Source organism: Numenius arquata, chromosome 5, assembly GCF_964106895.1.
Source record: "Numenius arquata chromosome 5, bNumArq3.hap1.1, whole genome shotgun sequence".
Classification (NCBI taxonomy): domain Eukaryota; kingdom Metazoa; phylum Chordata; class Aves; order Charadriiformes; family Scolopacidae; genus Numenius; species Numenius arquata.
In genome coordinates, this window is record NC_133580.1 from 16,248 (window position 1) to 31,008 (window position 14,761).

The 14,761-nt window shown below is 51.9% G+C and overlaps 1 protein-coding gene across 1 annotated transcript; it reads right to left on the bottom strand.

Moving 5' to 3' along the window:
* Nucleotides 1–401: 401 nt before the first annotated feature.
* On the bottom strand, nt 402–14,721 carry HDAC8 (histone deacetylase 8). The gene is made up of 11 exons (XM_074147684.1): nt 14,613–14,721; nt 14,031–14,083; nt 11,939–12,069; nt 9,373–9,514; nt 8,055–8,167; nt 6,944–7,021; nt 6,433–6,541; nt 5,247–5,419; nt 4,088–4,182; nt 2,747–2,852; nt 402–1,474 (listed from the first exon to the last, which is right to left on the bottom strand). The coding sequence occupies exons 1-11, from the start codon at nt 14,700–14,702 to the stop codon at nt 1,452–1,454; spliced, it is 1,113 nt and encodes a 370-aa protein (XP_074003785.1). The 5' UTR covers nt 14,703–14,721; the 3' UTR covers nt 402–1,451.
* Nucleotides 14,722–14,761: the final 40 nt, after the last annotated feature.

Below are 14,761 nucleotides of genomic sequence, written 5' to 3' on the forward strand. Positions count from 1 at the left end.
AAGCAGCTCCCACAGCTCAGAGGACCATCTGTGCCCAGTGCGGGGACAGAGTACACAGGGCACCAAGATGGGTCGGAGGGGGCAGCTGGCTTCTCTGCTCTCTCATACCCCACTTTTCTCCTGGCTGAACGAACCGCAGGGCTGACATCTCCCCTGGGCACTGAGAGCCTTTGCTGTGCTGGTGGCAGCACCAGCCTCCTGCCAGCGGTCACCCCACAAGGCCGGTCGCCCCCACCCCACTGCAGCAGGCACCAGGGGAGAAGCAGGGCAGGGGTCAGGAGTCACTCTGCAGGGACATGGGAGCCTCATCCAGCTGAACTCGCTCCATGCTGGATTTCCTGTTGTTTGGATCGGCAGTGAAAAACAAGAGCTCAAAACAAAGCCAGGCCAGGCCGGGAGTCCCTTCGTCTTGCTATTTATTCCAGTGTGATGTAATTAAAGCAATGGGAGATACGCTTTCCCACAGTGCCTGGACATTGTCAAAAAGAAACGGCATAAATGGAAGCTCCACAGACCAGGTAAAAGAGGAGACAAGGGCAGAGAGGCCAGGCTCCACGGCCAGAGGCACCGTGAGGGATCTGCCCCAGATACCTGTGTACCCGTCCCCTTCCCGAGACACTGAGTGGCAGCTCCACAGGGCAGCCAGAGGTTCATCCAAGATCTCTTGTGACAGGAGCTGCCACCCTGCCCTGCATCTCCCTTGACACTCTAGAGAGCATCCCCGAGGTCTGGCCCCTCCACACAGCATTTCAGGAGCCCACCCATTGCCTGGGGGGGTCTGTGCTGCCTTAAGTGACGGGGCTGGCTGGAAGGGACAGACACAAACAAAACGGCAGGTCTTTGTTTTCCAGCACTGGCTGGACATCCACTGAACGCATGAACTGCTGTGGAAAAAGAGCATTGGCAAGGCAGGGTGGGTGCAGGAAGAAAGGAAAGGGCTGAAGGAGTATTTCAAATATTTTATTTAAAAAAAAAAATTCCCAGTGAAAAAACACAATACCTGTGCCTTTCTGTGGGTAAGAGGCACAGCCCCTGCCCCGGCACCGCTCCCCAGGGGAGCAGCTCAGGGGCTATGCTCCTGCCAGAAGGCAATGGGGCACAGGGCTCCAGCTGGGGAGCATTCTCAGCTCTGACCAGCCCCTCTCTTAAAAAACATTAAAAACCAGTTGTGAGACTAAACTCTGTGGTGTTAAAAAAGGAGAGAAAGGAGCAAAGGAGGCTCTGCCAGCCCTATAAGACTGTGGCTGGAGGGCCCACACTCCTGCCTGGGGAGAGCCATGCTGCTCGTGGTACACAGCAGCTTTTCTTCTTTAAAGAGAAAACAATCAACCAACCAACAGTAATTTCTTCCAAATTTCCCCCACAGCCACAAATTTCACCAGCTGCTCACATAAACACGCCGTTTTCCCCACGGGAAATGCTCTTGCGGAAACCTGAGCCTTCCTTCTCTGCTAAACGACATGCTTCAGATTCCCTGCAAACAAAAGGAGGCAGAAAATGGTATTTCCACTGATATTTCAGCCTGATGGAGTGGCCCGGCCAGGGCTGCCACTCCTATGCCTGACGGAGCGGTCAGCGATAGAGGAGTCCCAGCCTCAGTGCAGACACCAGTCCCCCCTGGCCTCTGCTGCCCTTCTCCGAGCCAGACCTGGGCAACCACCAAAGGGAGACCCTGCCACTGCCTCTGCTGCAAGTTCCACCTGTGGGCTAATTGCTCTATCAGGGTTCATGGGCCAGCTCCAGGGGGCACACTCTCACTCCCTGCTGCCTTGTCCTTCCTCAGGGCTGGATGTGCTGCCAGGAGCGCTCAGCACAGATCCCTCCCTGCCAGCTCTGGAGTGATGCTGTTCCTCCTCCCCTCCTGGACAGGTCAGGGGGGTTGCCCCCTCCCTAGGATTGGCCTGTGCTTGGGAAAGGACACTCCTGGGTATCCACAGCCATCACAACTCCCACCCATCTCCTCCTACTCTGCTTCTAACACCAACACATCACAGCATGCACAGAGAGTGAATGAAAACGGTTGCCAAGCCCTGTCTTGGTGCCCCTAGCTCCTCCTGGGGACAAGGACAAGACAGATGGGCAAGTTATGATCAGACGGTGGACCAAACACTTCCAAAGAAGCATTTCAACCACACTGAAGTCACCCATCTCCAAAGGACGGGCACAGTCCGGTCTAGAGGGTTTGCACCTCCTCCCAGGAGTTGGGTGAAGAGAAGGCTCAGGAGGACCTCATGACAGTATTCCAGTATTTGAAGGGCAGCTACAGAGAGAACACAGGCTCTCTCTCTTCACAAGGAGCCACACAGAGAGGACAAGGAGCAGCAGGTTTCACCTCGTTATAAGAAATAATTTTTTTTACAGTGAGAACAATCAATCACTGGAACAACCTCCCCAGGAAGGCAGGTTTTTAAATACAACTGGACGGGGTGCTAGATAATCTCAGGAAAGGTTGCATCAGATGATCTTTGAAGTCCTTTATGTTCCAATAAGGACAAGCCCCTGTGCTCCTCTGCCCAGCCAGAAGAAAGGCAACAGCAATTTCTGCTAACAGGGACCCACAGCTCTGAGACATGCACTACTAACACCGAGATTCCCAAGCGAAGCAGGAGATGTTGTACAAGATGAGCAGTCAAGTGAATGTGGTTCATCTTTCTAGTCAGTGAGACAGACTTCAATGAGCTTTCCTGAAGTCTTCTCTAAAAAGACCTGTAAGCCTAAAGCAGGAGTGTTGGCCTGGACAACTGACCTTTGATGGAGTTTAGAATTTCTTGAATTCTCTGTGGCTCATTGCGATCTGGTCTGCAGCTCGGTGTGATCTCCAGCACGTAATCAGGACCATACTCTGTGAAGAACTGCAGGGGAGAGGAGAGGAGAGTCAGCAGAGAGGTCTCTGGCTGGCTAAGGCTCGAGGGAAGGCTCCCCATGGGTGCCTGTTTATAAAAAGGCAAAAACATTTTCTCCATCTGAGGGGTGCTTAACCACATCAAAGAGGTGCTTCTGCTGTGTCTGCCTGAAGTTTGCAACCGCTACCAATTCAAGGGCTTGGGAAGCAGAGCTCAGCGGTGCAGCCAAGAGCAATCTCACCTCTATCCCAATGCTTTATTTGGGAAAGCTGTTGACACTCATTTTACACATGGTTACCTGCAAACCTGATTTTTTTATGAACAAAATTCAAGTGCTGCCTATCAGATATCCTTCCTTTTGGTTCCCTGCCCCCCTTGCACAGTGCTGCACTGACCTGACTGTGAAATACCTGCAAGGAGAAAAATCAGAGTACTTCAAGGTTCATTCCTGCCTGAGTGCTCCAATAGTGTGCAACTGAGCCTGAATGAGAAAACCTGCAATACATGGGCTCTACACAATAATGCAGAATCACAAATTGCTGCCAGCAGTTTTATTTCACACGCACGCAGCACTGAGCAAAGAGGCAGACACACCAGGTTTAAAAATTCAGCAGTGAAGTTGCAATCGGTCCTGTTGCTACCCCTGGAGAGCTAGTCCAGACTTAAAGCTATGGTACCAAAGATAGGGAAATTCACAGTATCATAGTCTTCCAAGAGATTAATGATGCACAAGGCTGGGGTTTTCTTTAAAGATGAGACTGGAGGTGGCATATCTGGCACCTGAAGACCAACATCCATCCCTAATGTTATCCACCCAAGGGTGTTAAGAGCTGGCTGATGTCATTGTGAGGCTGCTCTCCATAATCTTTGAGAAGCCGTGCAGATCGGGGGACAACCCATAAGCCTGGAAGAAGGGTAATGACACCTCCATCTACAAGAAGGGCTTAAAGGAGGATCCAGGAAATTATAGGCCCTTCAGTCTTACTTCAGTCCCTGGGAAAGTTATGGAACGAATCCTCCTGGGGGCTCTCACAAGTCAAATGAAGAATGTGATTGGGAAGACAGCACAGATTCACCAAGGGAAAATCGTGCTTGACAAACCTGATCACCTTCTACAACAAAGTAACCTGCTCGGTTGCTGTGGGGCAAGCATACGGAGTATTGAGTGGCAAGGATGCTGTTTGGATTAGGTAGAATGACTCAGCTCTCGCACAAGGAGAAGGAAGGGTTTGTCAGAGGTTTACCTCATGATCAGGGATCTCGGAGGACAGCGTTCTCCCAAGGATGACCCCAGTCAAGTATGTCCAGCAGCGAGCTGTGTTGGCAAGGTTGTAGCCTCCTGTCTCCAGCAAGAATTGTGATTTTGGAGGGAGAAGAATGGGGAAAGGGAAGAGAGAGGGAGAGATTTTAGTGGCAGGAACAAATTACAGAGGCCACACGTGCAGTTTACATGAATTCAGCTTATTTCACCCACTCAAGCTGTGCCCAAAAACTTCATTTTGCACCTGCTGGCTACAGGAGGTCAGGTCCCAATGACAGGAATCAGATTCACACTCACGTAGCAGACTCAGGGAGTGTAAGTAGGAAAAAAAAATCCATTTGGCTTGTGTGGCAAGGTTTTTGTAGCGGGGGGAGCTGCAGGGGCAGCTTCTGTGAGAAGACACCGAGAGCTGTACCCATGTTAGACAGAGGTGGCTTCAAGACAGACCCGCTGCTGGCCAGGGCTGAGCGCATCAGCAATGCTGGTGGCAATTCTGTGACAACATATTAAAGAAGCAAAGCATGTATTTGTGAACCTGCCCTTGTTCTCCCAGAACCTGCCCTGTTTTCCCAGACTGAACCTCAGTTACAGCCAGCGTGGGACAGGACAGGCTTCTCCAGCCACCACGTTGGACCCTTGGGGCCCCCGGCCCCACACACTGGGCTCTTTCCTGCCAACAAGGAGAGATGTTTGAAGGTACCAGGGGGGAAAGTGCAAGGGCAGCAGTGGAGACGGGGGATTACTGATTTTTAATGCCAGTCTTCAACCCATAAAGCGTAAAACACATTCCCAGACATTTGCTGGTAAGCTCTTCAGCACAGCCGTGTTTGAGAGGACAAATATGAAACTCATTAGGTGCCCATGAGAAGCCAGAGTCAGTTCATTGGGGTTAACAGCCTCTGCTCTCCTTCGAAGGAACCAAGCAGTCTTTAACTCAAGATCTTGTGGTCAGGACTGAGACTTGCACCTGCTGGTATCAAGGATTTCAGATCTGTGTGAAAACAGTACTGTGCCAGAGCGTCCTCCTGATGCTGCCCAGCAGCCACCTGGACAAACCCCAGCCTGTGCTGAGCCCCAGGGCACACGCTCGAGGAAGGGTTGCAGGAGGACAAACCTGATTCCTTGTGAACAGCTGCACTCACCTCCTCCCAGGATGAGAGTCGCCAGCTGCCACTGCAGGACGTACTTCAGACACTTGCCCACTCCCTCCGGCGTCATGTTGAAAGAGCACATAGGGTCTCCGGCGATGGTGTCTGCCCCCAGCTGCAGCACAACCGCATCCGGGTTGAAGGTGGCGTACACCTCCTTCAGCACGCTGTGGGGAGGAGAAGCCACGAGGGTTACCGCAAATGCAGTTCAGAGGGATGCTGGTAGCATAGTCCTAATCCCTCAGATCCACTGGTGCCTCTCGAGGTTTCTGTATTCTCTGCTCCCACCCCCTCTGCTCCCAGTTAACCCTCTGCCTCCAATACTCTCCTGCAGTAAGTTTAGCTCTCAAAGCCCTCACCACAAAGCAAAAGCATCACTGAGAACCCAGGGTAGGGGGATCTAGCCCTAAACATCTTAGTGGTAGCATCAAACCACACATTGACATTGGCTGCCCTGAGCAGAAGGGCTACAAACCAAATCCAGCGTTTTTTTCTCCCCTGTAGAAGTCACAGTGAAGAGGAGGGTCTGGTGAGACAACAATCCTAAATGCTCAGACACCTCTCACCAGGACAGGATGAACAGAGGAAGGCTCTGTCGAGGTTCTCACTCTCCTCTCTCCCATATGGCTCTTGAGGCAGAACTACATTTCCTCTGGCTGTAGCAGATGCTGGGGTGCAGCAGGGCCAGTGTCCTCGAGACAGTTTATTAGAAGTATTCTCCCTTGCAGAAGGCAACTGGGCACGTCAGGCATCTGGCTTTGCTCCAGAAGATTTTTAGTGTTAAAAACACCACAAAGGGAATAACCCTGTTCCCAGCACTGTGCTCCAAAGCCCAAAATACAAGGCAAATAACGGGGAAAAACATGTTCCTTTCACAACAATGTTTTTATTTTGCTAAAGTAGAAACAGACGTGATCCCTCGAATAAAAGTTTTTGCCTTGGTTAAGAGAACCTAAGCATCACCAGTTCTTATTTGATATGCAATTAGAAACCCCTGTGGTGTCAATCAAGAGCGCTGCTTCGCCATGACAAAGAGCTTGCATTTACCAGCACTCACCGCAAGAAACTTAGCCAGTCACTGCACCCGAAGTACTCCACTGAGCTCGGGGCGGTCTGTGCAGTCTCTGTTCTCTAAAATGCCATGCAAAAAAAAAAACTGTATCAGAGCAAGAGGGCTTACGTTTCACAGATCTGGTAATATTTCTCATCCTGAATGCCATCTTGAATAGGTACATTCACGCTGTAATAGCGGCCTTTCCCCAGGCCAATATCTGTCACATCACCCGTGCCTGAAAAACAGAAACACCCCATGGTTAACTATGAGGGAAAGAGGATCAGCAGCAAGAGAAACACGTGGGATGTCTCAGATGAGAGCAGAGAGCCAGGTCCCTTGGCATGCTTACGGAAAGGTCCACTTGCCACCACCAATAAAGGAAGGGTTGGATGAACCTGGTTCTTGCCCCTTGCCCAATTCTGTCATGCAGCTTTGAAGGGCTGTGGGCGGCTGCCCAGAACTCAGCCACAACCAGGGGGAAATACTAAACGTAGTTCGCTCCTCATTCTCTCTCCTGGGTCAACAGAAGAGGCAGGGAGAAAGCTACATCGGACAAAAGGGATGGGACTTGCCTCTGCTGGGACCCTACCAGTGATGCAAGAACCGAATTAGCACAAACCTCGCAAGTTCAACTTGCCTGGGAAAAATCCTGGCGAAAACTTGTGCAGAGAAACAGTCATGACTTTTGAGGTGAAACTAAAGGCATCTTCAACTCCTATCAGAAAATGTAAGAGAAAAAAGCTTTCATGCATCATTCACATAAATGACAGAGTCTCAACACACAAATGAGCCACTTGATAAACACGGGGCACCAAGCAGAGCAGGAACAGATTGAACAAAGCAGAAAACCAGATGTGGCTAAATAAATCCGTTCTTAATCAACAGAGACCCAAATTCAACTGCAGCAAAGGTCACCACTGAAATGAATTTGGCGGGTCTCATGCTAATCAGTACGAATGAGTCTCGATACCTCAGGTCAGCGCCCATGTTAGCAGCACTCACTGCACTGCTTGGCCTGCAAGGCCGGGGGGAGGGAGCCGAGGGGGGATGCCTTGGCCAGAGCTTGGCTCTGATTAGCACCAGAGCTACCGGGCTCTCTCGCTCTTTCTCAGCGCTGCTGCAGTTCAACACGTCTTTTCTTTTCCTTAAAGACATTAAAATAGTGGGGGTGGGGAGGGAAAAAGAAGTAACAGGAAATTTAACAGAAACCAAACGTGGGGGGAAAACAGAGGAAAATGAAACACACCATAAAATTCAGGAGAGTAGGACATGTTAAATGGTGTTGAAGTAATGTCCCTGAAGGAGAGAGCATGGCCAGCTCTAGTTTTATAGCGCCAAGCCGTCTTTTAAAAGCAACATTTACTGCTGACTGCTTCCCTCTCGCCGTGGTGGCATTAAACTGTTAAGTACTGTCAGCAGCTGTTCTGCCAGGATGGGAGACAAGGGACTGGGGAAAGTCCTTGCTGGAGAGCCCCTGGCAGAGGGGATTACTGGGATGAGAACTCACAGTTTGTTGCTTTGGGTACAAAACTGCTGCCCAGACCCTCAAGAGAGATCTGATGATCAACACAGGGCAAATCCAGAAAGCAGGACAAGGCAGAAACAGATTGAGGGAACTCGTACTAAAAGGAGGCAAGGCCACGGTGGTTGCTGCAGGTAAAGCCCTACTGCCCCGACAGACCTTGACTTCTCCCATTCCTCCCCGAGTCTGTTTGTCTGTGCTGTTTGCAGCCTGCCCTGTGCCTTACCATCCCCATGATGCAAATCCAAATCAATATAAAGGACACGGTCAAATTTCTGGCGCAGCCGCAGGATCCCCAAGACAGCGTCATTCAGGTAACAGAAGCCAGAAGCTTCATCTCTGTGAAAACAGCGTCTGTCAGGTTGAACATCGCCAATACCATCACCACTGATCCCAGCATTGTCACTTTTACTTTCGAGTCTCCACCTCGCAGGGGTAGAGGAAGGCAAAGAACCCAGTCAATGCCCAGCAACGACCAAGGGACGGGTCAGGAGCAGCTCAAAGCATGGCTAGAAAACACAGAGAACACGACTGCTCGTGCCAATCTCTTCTCAACCCTGGGCTTGCTGGCAGCTGGTAAAGCATCAGCTGGTCCTGCTGCAGAGAGACCCTGACCCATGGCGGGCTTGGCAGGGTACGCTGCCATCACTGGAGTTTGCAAACCACCATTACACCTCCAGAGTTTCTCTGCCAGGTCAGAAAAGTCACTGGAGCAAGAAGAGAAACTTGTGCACTCATGTACAAGCTGTTAGGGTTAGACACGTGGTTCATGCTCATTTCTGGGGCTTCCCAGGAAACAGAACAGCACTGCAAAGGCCAGTTAGCTGGGGACAAGGAAGGGTGCTGTCTTGCCTGCATCTGCAGACAGGCCTCATGTTTTGGGAGATGGGAGACATAAGTTAAAATAAAACATATATCCATGGAAAATGGGGAAGCCATGGGAACAAATTATTTTACCACTACAGAATCACAGGATTCAAGGACAAATTTTTGACTACTTCTCCTGTTATTCCTGTTGCTATTGACCCTACAACTCAGAGCAAAGAGCCACCCAGAGACCACAGGGAAAACCAGAGGTCAGTCCTGCCACCGCTTCAATCCTCTTATTAAGAAACCAAAAAAGCCACACAAAACAATTTGGACAACACGTTGCCATGTTCCCATTCTCTTCCAAGCCAGGAGCGACACCAACTGTTTGCCTCTCCACAGCCCTTCTTTACGGACTTTGCAAATGCAGTTCTCGCTTGAACTCCCAGAAATAACCAAGTATCAATGGATGGTGGGACACCTCTGAATTTATCTGCCCCAGACTCGCGCTGCAGTCCATGATAGCACCAGGACTGGGCAGTACCAGCCCACTTTCAGGCCTCTGCCCTACACTCTGCTTCTTTCTTATCAACCTCCTGCCTTCCTCACCCCTCTCACACCTTGCTCTGTTTCCAGCTGGATGCCTGCACCCTGAGGGTTCACAGGGAAGCTGGGACCTAGGAAGCAGGGTTCAGACACCTGGTGACAAAACACAAGGGAAGAGATTGTTTTCTTACTTCTTTGCATGATGCCACCCTCCAGGCCAGTTAATTGCTACCTTGCACTTGCCGTCCAGCAGGCACTGGGCTGCAGTGATGGTGGCTCCTCCCACAGCTGCTGCGTACTCAAAGATCCCTTCTGTAGCCGGACAGTCGTAACCTGTGGGCAAGAGCCCATGTGTCAGATACAACAGGCCTTTTCCTCTGGCGGACGCACATCTTCTTTGTTTTGAGCTCTCTCGCTTTAACTGCTGCTCTAACTTTCTGTTCCAGCCACAATCAAAAAGCCATGGCACAAAAAACGTCACAACAGGAATCAGATTCACACTCACGTAGCAGACTCGGGGAGTGTAAGTAGGAAAAAAAAATCCATTTGGTTTGTGTGGCAAGGTTTTTGTAGCGGGGGGAGCTGCAGGGGCAGCTTCTGTGAGAAGACACCGAGAGCTGCACCCATGTTAGACAGAGGTGGCTTCAAGACAGACCCGCTGCTGGCCAGGGCTGAGCGCATCAGCAATGCTGGTGGCAATTCTGTGACAACATATTAAAGAAAGGGTAACAAAAGCTGTGCAGCAGCTAGGAGAGAGAAGTGAGAATATGTGAGACAAACAGCTCTGTAGAGGCCAAGGTCAGTGAAGCAGGAGGGGGAGGATGTGCTGCTGGCACCAGAATAGGGATTCCCCTGCAGCCTGTTGTGAAGACCATAGTGAGGCAGGCTGTCACCCTGCAGCTCACAGAGGGAGGTGGGGAGCAGATATCCCTCTGCAGCCCATGGAGGTCCATGGTGGAGCACGCATCCCCCTGCAGCCCATGGAGGTCCACGGTGGAGCATATATTCCCCTGTAGCCCATGGAGGTCCATGGCAAAGCACGTATCCCCCTGCAGCCCACGGAGGTCCGTGGTGGAGCACGCATCCCCTTGCAGCCCATGGAGGTCCATGGTGGAGCATGAATCCCCCTGCAGCTCCACGGTGGAGCACGTGGGTGCCCGAAGGAGACTGTGACCCCCATGGAGAGCCTCTGCTGGAGCAGGCTCCTGACAGGACCTGTGGTCCCAGGGAGAGGAGCTCACACTGGAGCAGGTTTTCTGGCAGGACTTGTGACCCCATGAGGGACCTACACTGGAGCAGTCTGTTCCTGAAGGTCTGCACTCCGTTGAAAGGACCCACACTGGAGCAGCTCATGAAGAACTGCAGCCTATGGGAAGGACCAATCCTAGATTGTCTTCTGTGGGACAGACCCCACACTACAGCAGAGGAAGAGCATGAGGAGGAAGGAGCAGCAGAGACAATGTGTGATGTACTGACAACCTCTATTCCCTGCCTTCCTGCGCCACTGGGGGGAAAGGAGGTAGAAGAGCTGGGAGTGAAGTTGAGTCTGGGAAGAAGGGTGGATGAGGAGGAAAGTGATTTTACTTTTGTTTTAAATTCTCTCTATCCCACTCTGTTATTAATTTAATTAATTTCCGCAAGTTTGTTTTGCCCCTGACAGTAACTGCTGAGTGATCTCACTGTCCTTACCTCAACCCATGATCTTTTCCATTGCATTTTCTCCCCTACCCTATTGAGGAGGGAGAGAGAGAGGGCATCTTGGTGGGCACCTGGTGGCCAGCCAAGGTTAACCCACCAGAAAAATCAAGAATCAAAACGTTGCCTTGCACTCAGATCATTCACAGATGGGTCTTGAGCCAGCTTCTGATCTGTGTGCCTGGCTAGCCCAACCTACTGGTCCCTCATACCAATCTTGCGAAAACATTCTCAGTTCTCTGGCTACTCTACCAGGCAAGCCCTGATACAGTCACTGGTGTATCTCTCCCTAAAAACAGACATCCACAAAGGAAACAGGCCTAGGTATGCTGCAGGTCTATAGACAGAATATGATCTTCACCTATTCCTACAGCAGCCTCCCTGGATCTGTTCCTCAGCAAGGCCTGACCCCATGGCTGCTCCTCTGCCCGCAGACAGATCAGCTTCAGAAATGTAATGAGCCGATCTAGGGGAAACTCGTGACATCAGCGCAGAATCTGCACCACTGCCTCAATGCTGGGTCACTCCTCCTCTTCCTGAGACTAAGACAGCACCCACAGCCACCTCGCCTGCTTGGACCACTGCATTGCTCAGGCTGTCTTAAGTCCAAGTGGGCAAGAGCCCTCTGCTCAACACAAGAGCAAAGTCACCAGGCAAACAGCAGCTGCTTTGGTCCCTGGCTGTAGCTTCAGGCCATCGTTCAGGTGTGCCGTCCATGACAGCAGGCTTGTGGAAGCCACTCTCAGCTCCCCCCCAACCATGTCGGAGCCTTCTGTCCTGCCGGAGAACCTCAAAGCAGCAGCAAATGGCGCTGGCTCCTTGTAGGGAAGGGACAGGCAGAGCCACAGGGAGCAGCAGCGGGAGGCTGATGGTACCCTCTGCTGGCAAGAGTGAGAACGCCAGCCGGACAGGCGACTGCTGGCTGACGAGGACCAGCGACACCCCAAAGAGTGCTTCCCTCCACAAAAAGCCCAGCTCACCCCTCCACCTAACCTCAGCTCCAGCAAAAAGCATCCTGGGCCTGACACTCATTTATCTCTCGCTGAAGATATGCATCCTTACCCAGTCCATACTCCACAGACTCCGGATGGTCGTCATCTCCCTCCTCACTGACCTTCTGCAGGTGCTGCAGGTAGGCGTCTGTGTGGAAGCTTGCCATCTCCTCCATGGAGGCCACTTTTGGCTTGACTATCCTGGGCAGAGAGGAGGAAGGGAGCACGTCAGGACAAGAGGCTCTGGGGCTCGGCTGGAATGCCCAGCTTTAACCTCCTCGCACAAGGAGCCTTCTTTTGGCAGTTACTGTTGAAAAAGCAAAAAGGCCCTCCTCCTCCCATGTTGAAAATGTTCTGGGCATGTTTCGTTTGGAGAAGAGAAGGCTGAGGGGGGACCTCATTGCCCTCTACAACTACCTAAAAGGAGGTTGTAGAGAGGTGGGTGTTGGACTCTTCTCCCAAGGGAATAATGACAGGAGCAGAGGAAATGGTCTGAAGTTGCGGCACGGGAGGTTTAGATTAGATATTAGGAAGAATTGCTTTACTGAGAGAGTGGTCAGGCACTGGAACAGCCTGCCCAGGGAGGTGGTGGAGTCGCCATCCCTGGAGGTATTTAAGAAACGTGTAGACATGGCACTTCAGGGCATGCTCTAGTGGCCGAGATTGTTGGTTTGTGTCTGTTTGTGGGTGGGGTGGGGTGTGGTTGTGGGTCTTTGTTTTGGTTTGGTTTGGTTTTGGTGTTTGGTGTTCTGGGATTTTTTGGGGTTTTTGTTTTGGTTTTGGTGTGTGGGTTTTTTTTGTTTTTTGGTTTGTTTTTTTTTGTTGGTTGGACTCGATGATTTCAAAGGTCCCATCCAACCAAAAATATTCTGTGATTCTGTGTGATTCTGTGAAAAAGCACACAAAAGCACTGGACTGTCACTTTGAGTGAAAAAGCTGCTCAGCTGAGCTGGAGTAGACCTTTTCACCAACTTGGCACTGTCTGCTGTGCCCACCCTGACAAGGAACATCTGCAGGCGCTGCCTGCATCAACCTTTCCACTTTGCTCCAAGGTTTTTTCCTCTTTTCTGCATGTTCTCCAATTTGAGCAACCCCCAGGAGATCCAACATTCTCGTTACACACAGAGGAAATATCAGAGGGAGACCACCCAGGCCCAGCCCAGCGCTGCGGCAGGACACCAGCCTGCTGGGTTGAGAGCTGAGCAGCACCTCTGACATGCTCTTAACTCCACCTGCATTCAGAGGCTGCCTCTGTCCTCAGCAACTTGCACATCACCTTTCCCAGGTTTGGGAGCTTTGCAATCTGTCTAAATAAACCTTGCAGCACGTTGAAGCCCTCTCTAAACCTCAGAGTCTGGAGGTGTAGAGGCAACGCAGTACAGCTCCATTGCTACAGGAAGGATGCAAGAAGCTCCCAGCTGGAGGCCAGCCCAGGTGCCGAGCACCTCTCACCCCAAGCCAGGGCGAATAGCCTTTGGGTCCACCTCAGTAATGGTACCTGCAGCGATTGCCCAAGCACACTCTACCAAATGACCAGAAAGAAAAAAATCCTTTTAAAAAAAGGACCAGTAGGATTTTCTGGCCCTGATGGAGTGTGGGATTTTTTTAAGATTTTATAAGACTCTACATAAAAGAGGCTGAGCTAAGCCTTTTCTCTCCCTTCATATCCCCCAGTGTCAAGAGCCTAATGGGGCTGGAGGGTTCTCACTCTTCCGCCTCAGACCTCATCTTGTCTTCTCTCCTGAACAGCACCCAACACCTCACAAAAAGTCTCCCAAATCAATCATAACATAGCAAAACAATACAGCCTCCCTCAGCATCAGCACAGGCCAGTGGATTCAGAGCAAAACCAACAAGGATGGTTTCTATGTCGTCACTTCTGCTCAGAGCCACGAGAGCAGCGTACTCTATGGAGAAAGCACAAGGCAATTTGTATTCCATTGGACCACAAAAGGTAACCGTAAATTACACTTGCCAAAATTACCATAATCTTGTCCAGTTAGCAGAACAAGCAGACTTTCCTTAGATCCTAGAAATACACACTGCGTGGGCTCCTAAAATCATGTTGCCAGCAGGGACAGTGTAAGACCTGCAGTTATTCAGTATCTTCCAAACCTTAGCAGAGAAAAACTATTCTCTTCACAGAAAATGGGAGCACTTACTTCATCTGGTCAAGTAAGGAATATGCTTCAATCAACGAATGTACCATGCTGGCCTAAAAAGAGAAGATGACCACCATGAGATCAGCTCTCGTGCAGGTGACAGACGCACAGCCACCGGGGGCGAAATGACTTGCAGGGAAGGTGTCGGGGTGACTCTCCCAGTAGCAGAGCTGAACCGGCAGCAGCCTCAGCTGGGTGCCCGGACAGGGCATCCGCCCGGAGCTGTGCAGCACAGCAGTGTGTAAGGGGCGTTCCCGCTGTCTCGGGAAAAGGGACGGCAGCGCTCGGCTTCTGGAGAGGGGGCACCGGGAAGTGCCACTTCTGCGTCCCAGCCCCCCCCCGCCGCCGCCAGCCGCCGTGTGAGGGGACAGACGGGCTCGCCCCCCGCCCAGGGCCCCGCCGCCGCCGCCGCCCCACACCCTCCCGCTGTTCCCGATGCCGGCAGCCTCCCCAAAGCCCCGGGGCTCCCCTCTGACCCCGGGCCTCACCACCGCGTTCCCAACGCCACCACGCCGGGGTCTCACAGGTCCCGCTAACACCACCACCACCCTTTCCCCGCCAGCCCCCCGGTGCGGCGCTGACCCGCTTGGGCACTTTGCAGAGGGAGTCGCAGAGAGCCACGTACTCCGGGCTGTACACGTAGACTGGCGGGGCCGCTGCCGCCACCGCCATCACAGCCGCCACGCCGGGCAGGGCCGCCCGGGGTACGCCACGGCAGGCACTTCCGGCCG

Bases quoted from the DNA above. Each gene is read 5' to 3' on its own strand.
- HDAC8 (XM_074147684.1), bottom strand. From the start codon at position 14,702: ATGGCGGTGGCGGCAGCGGCCCCGCCAGTCTACGTGTACAGCCCGGAG. The intron at 4,183-5,246 runs GTGAGTGCAGCT...TGCTGGAGACAG, and splicing joins GACTCTCATCCTGGGAGGAG to GAGGCTACAACCTTGCCAAC. The intron at 1,475-2,746 runs GTCAGTTGTCCA...TTTTGTTTGCAG, and splicing joins AATTCTAAACTCCATCAAAG to GGAATCTGAAGCATGTCGTT.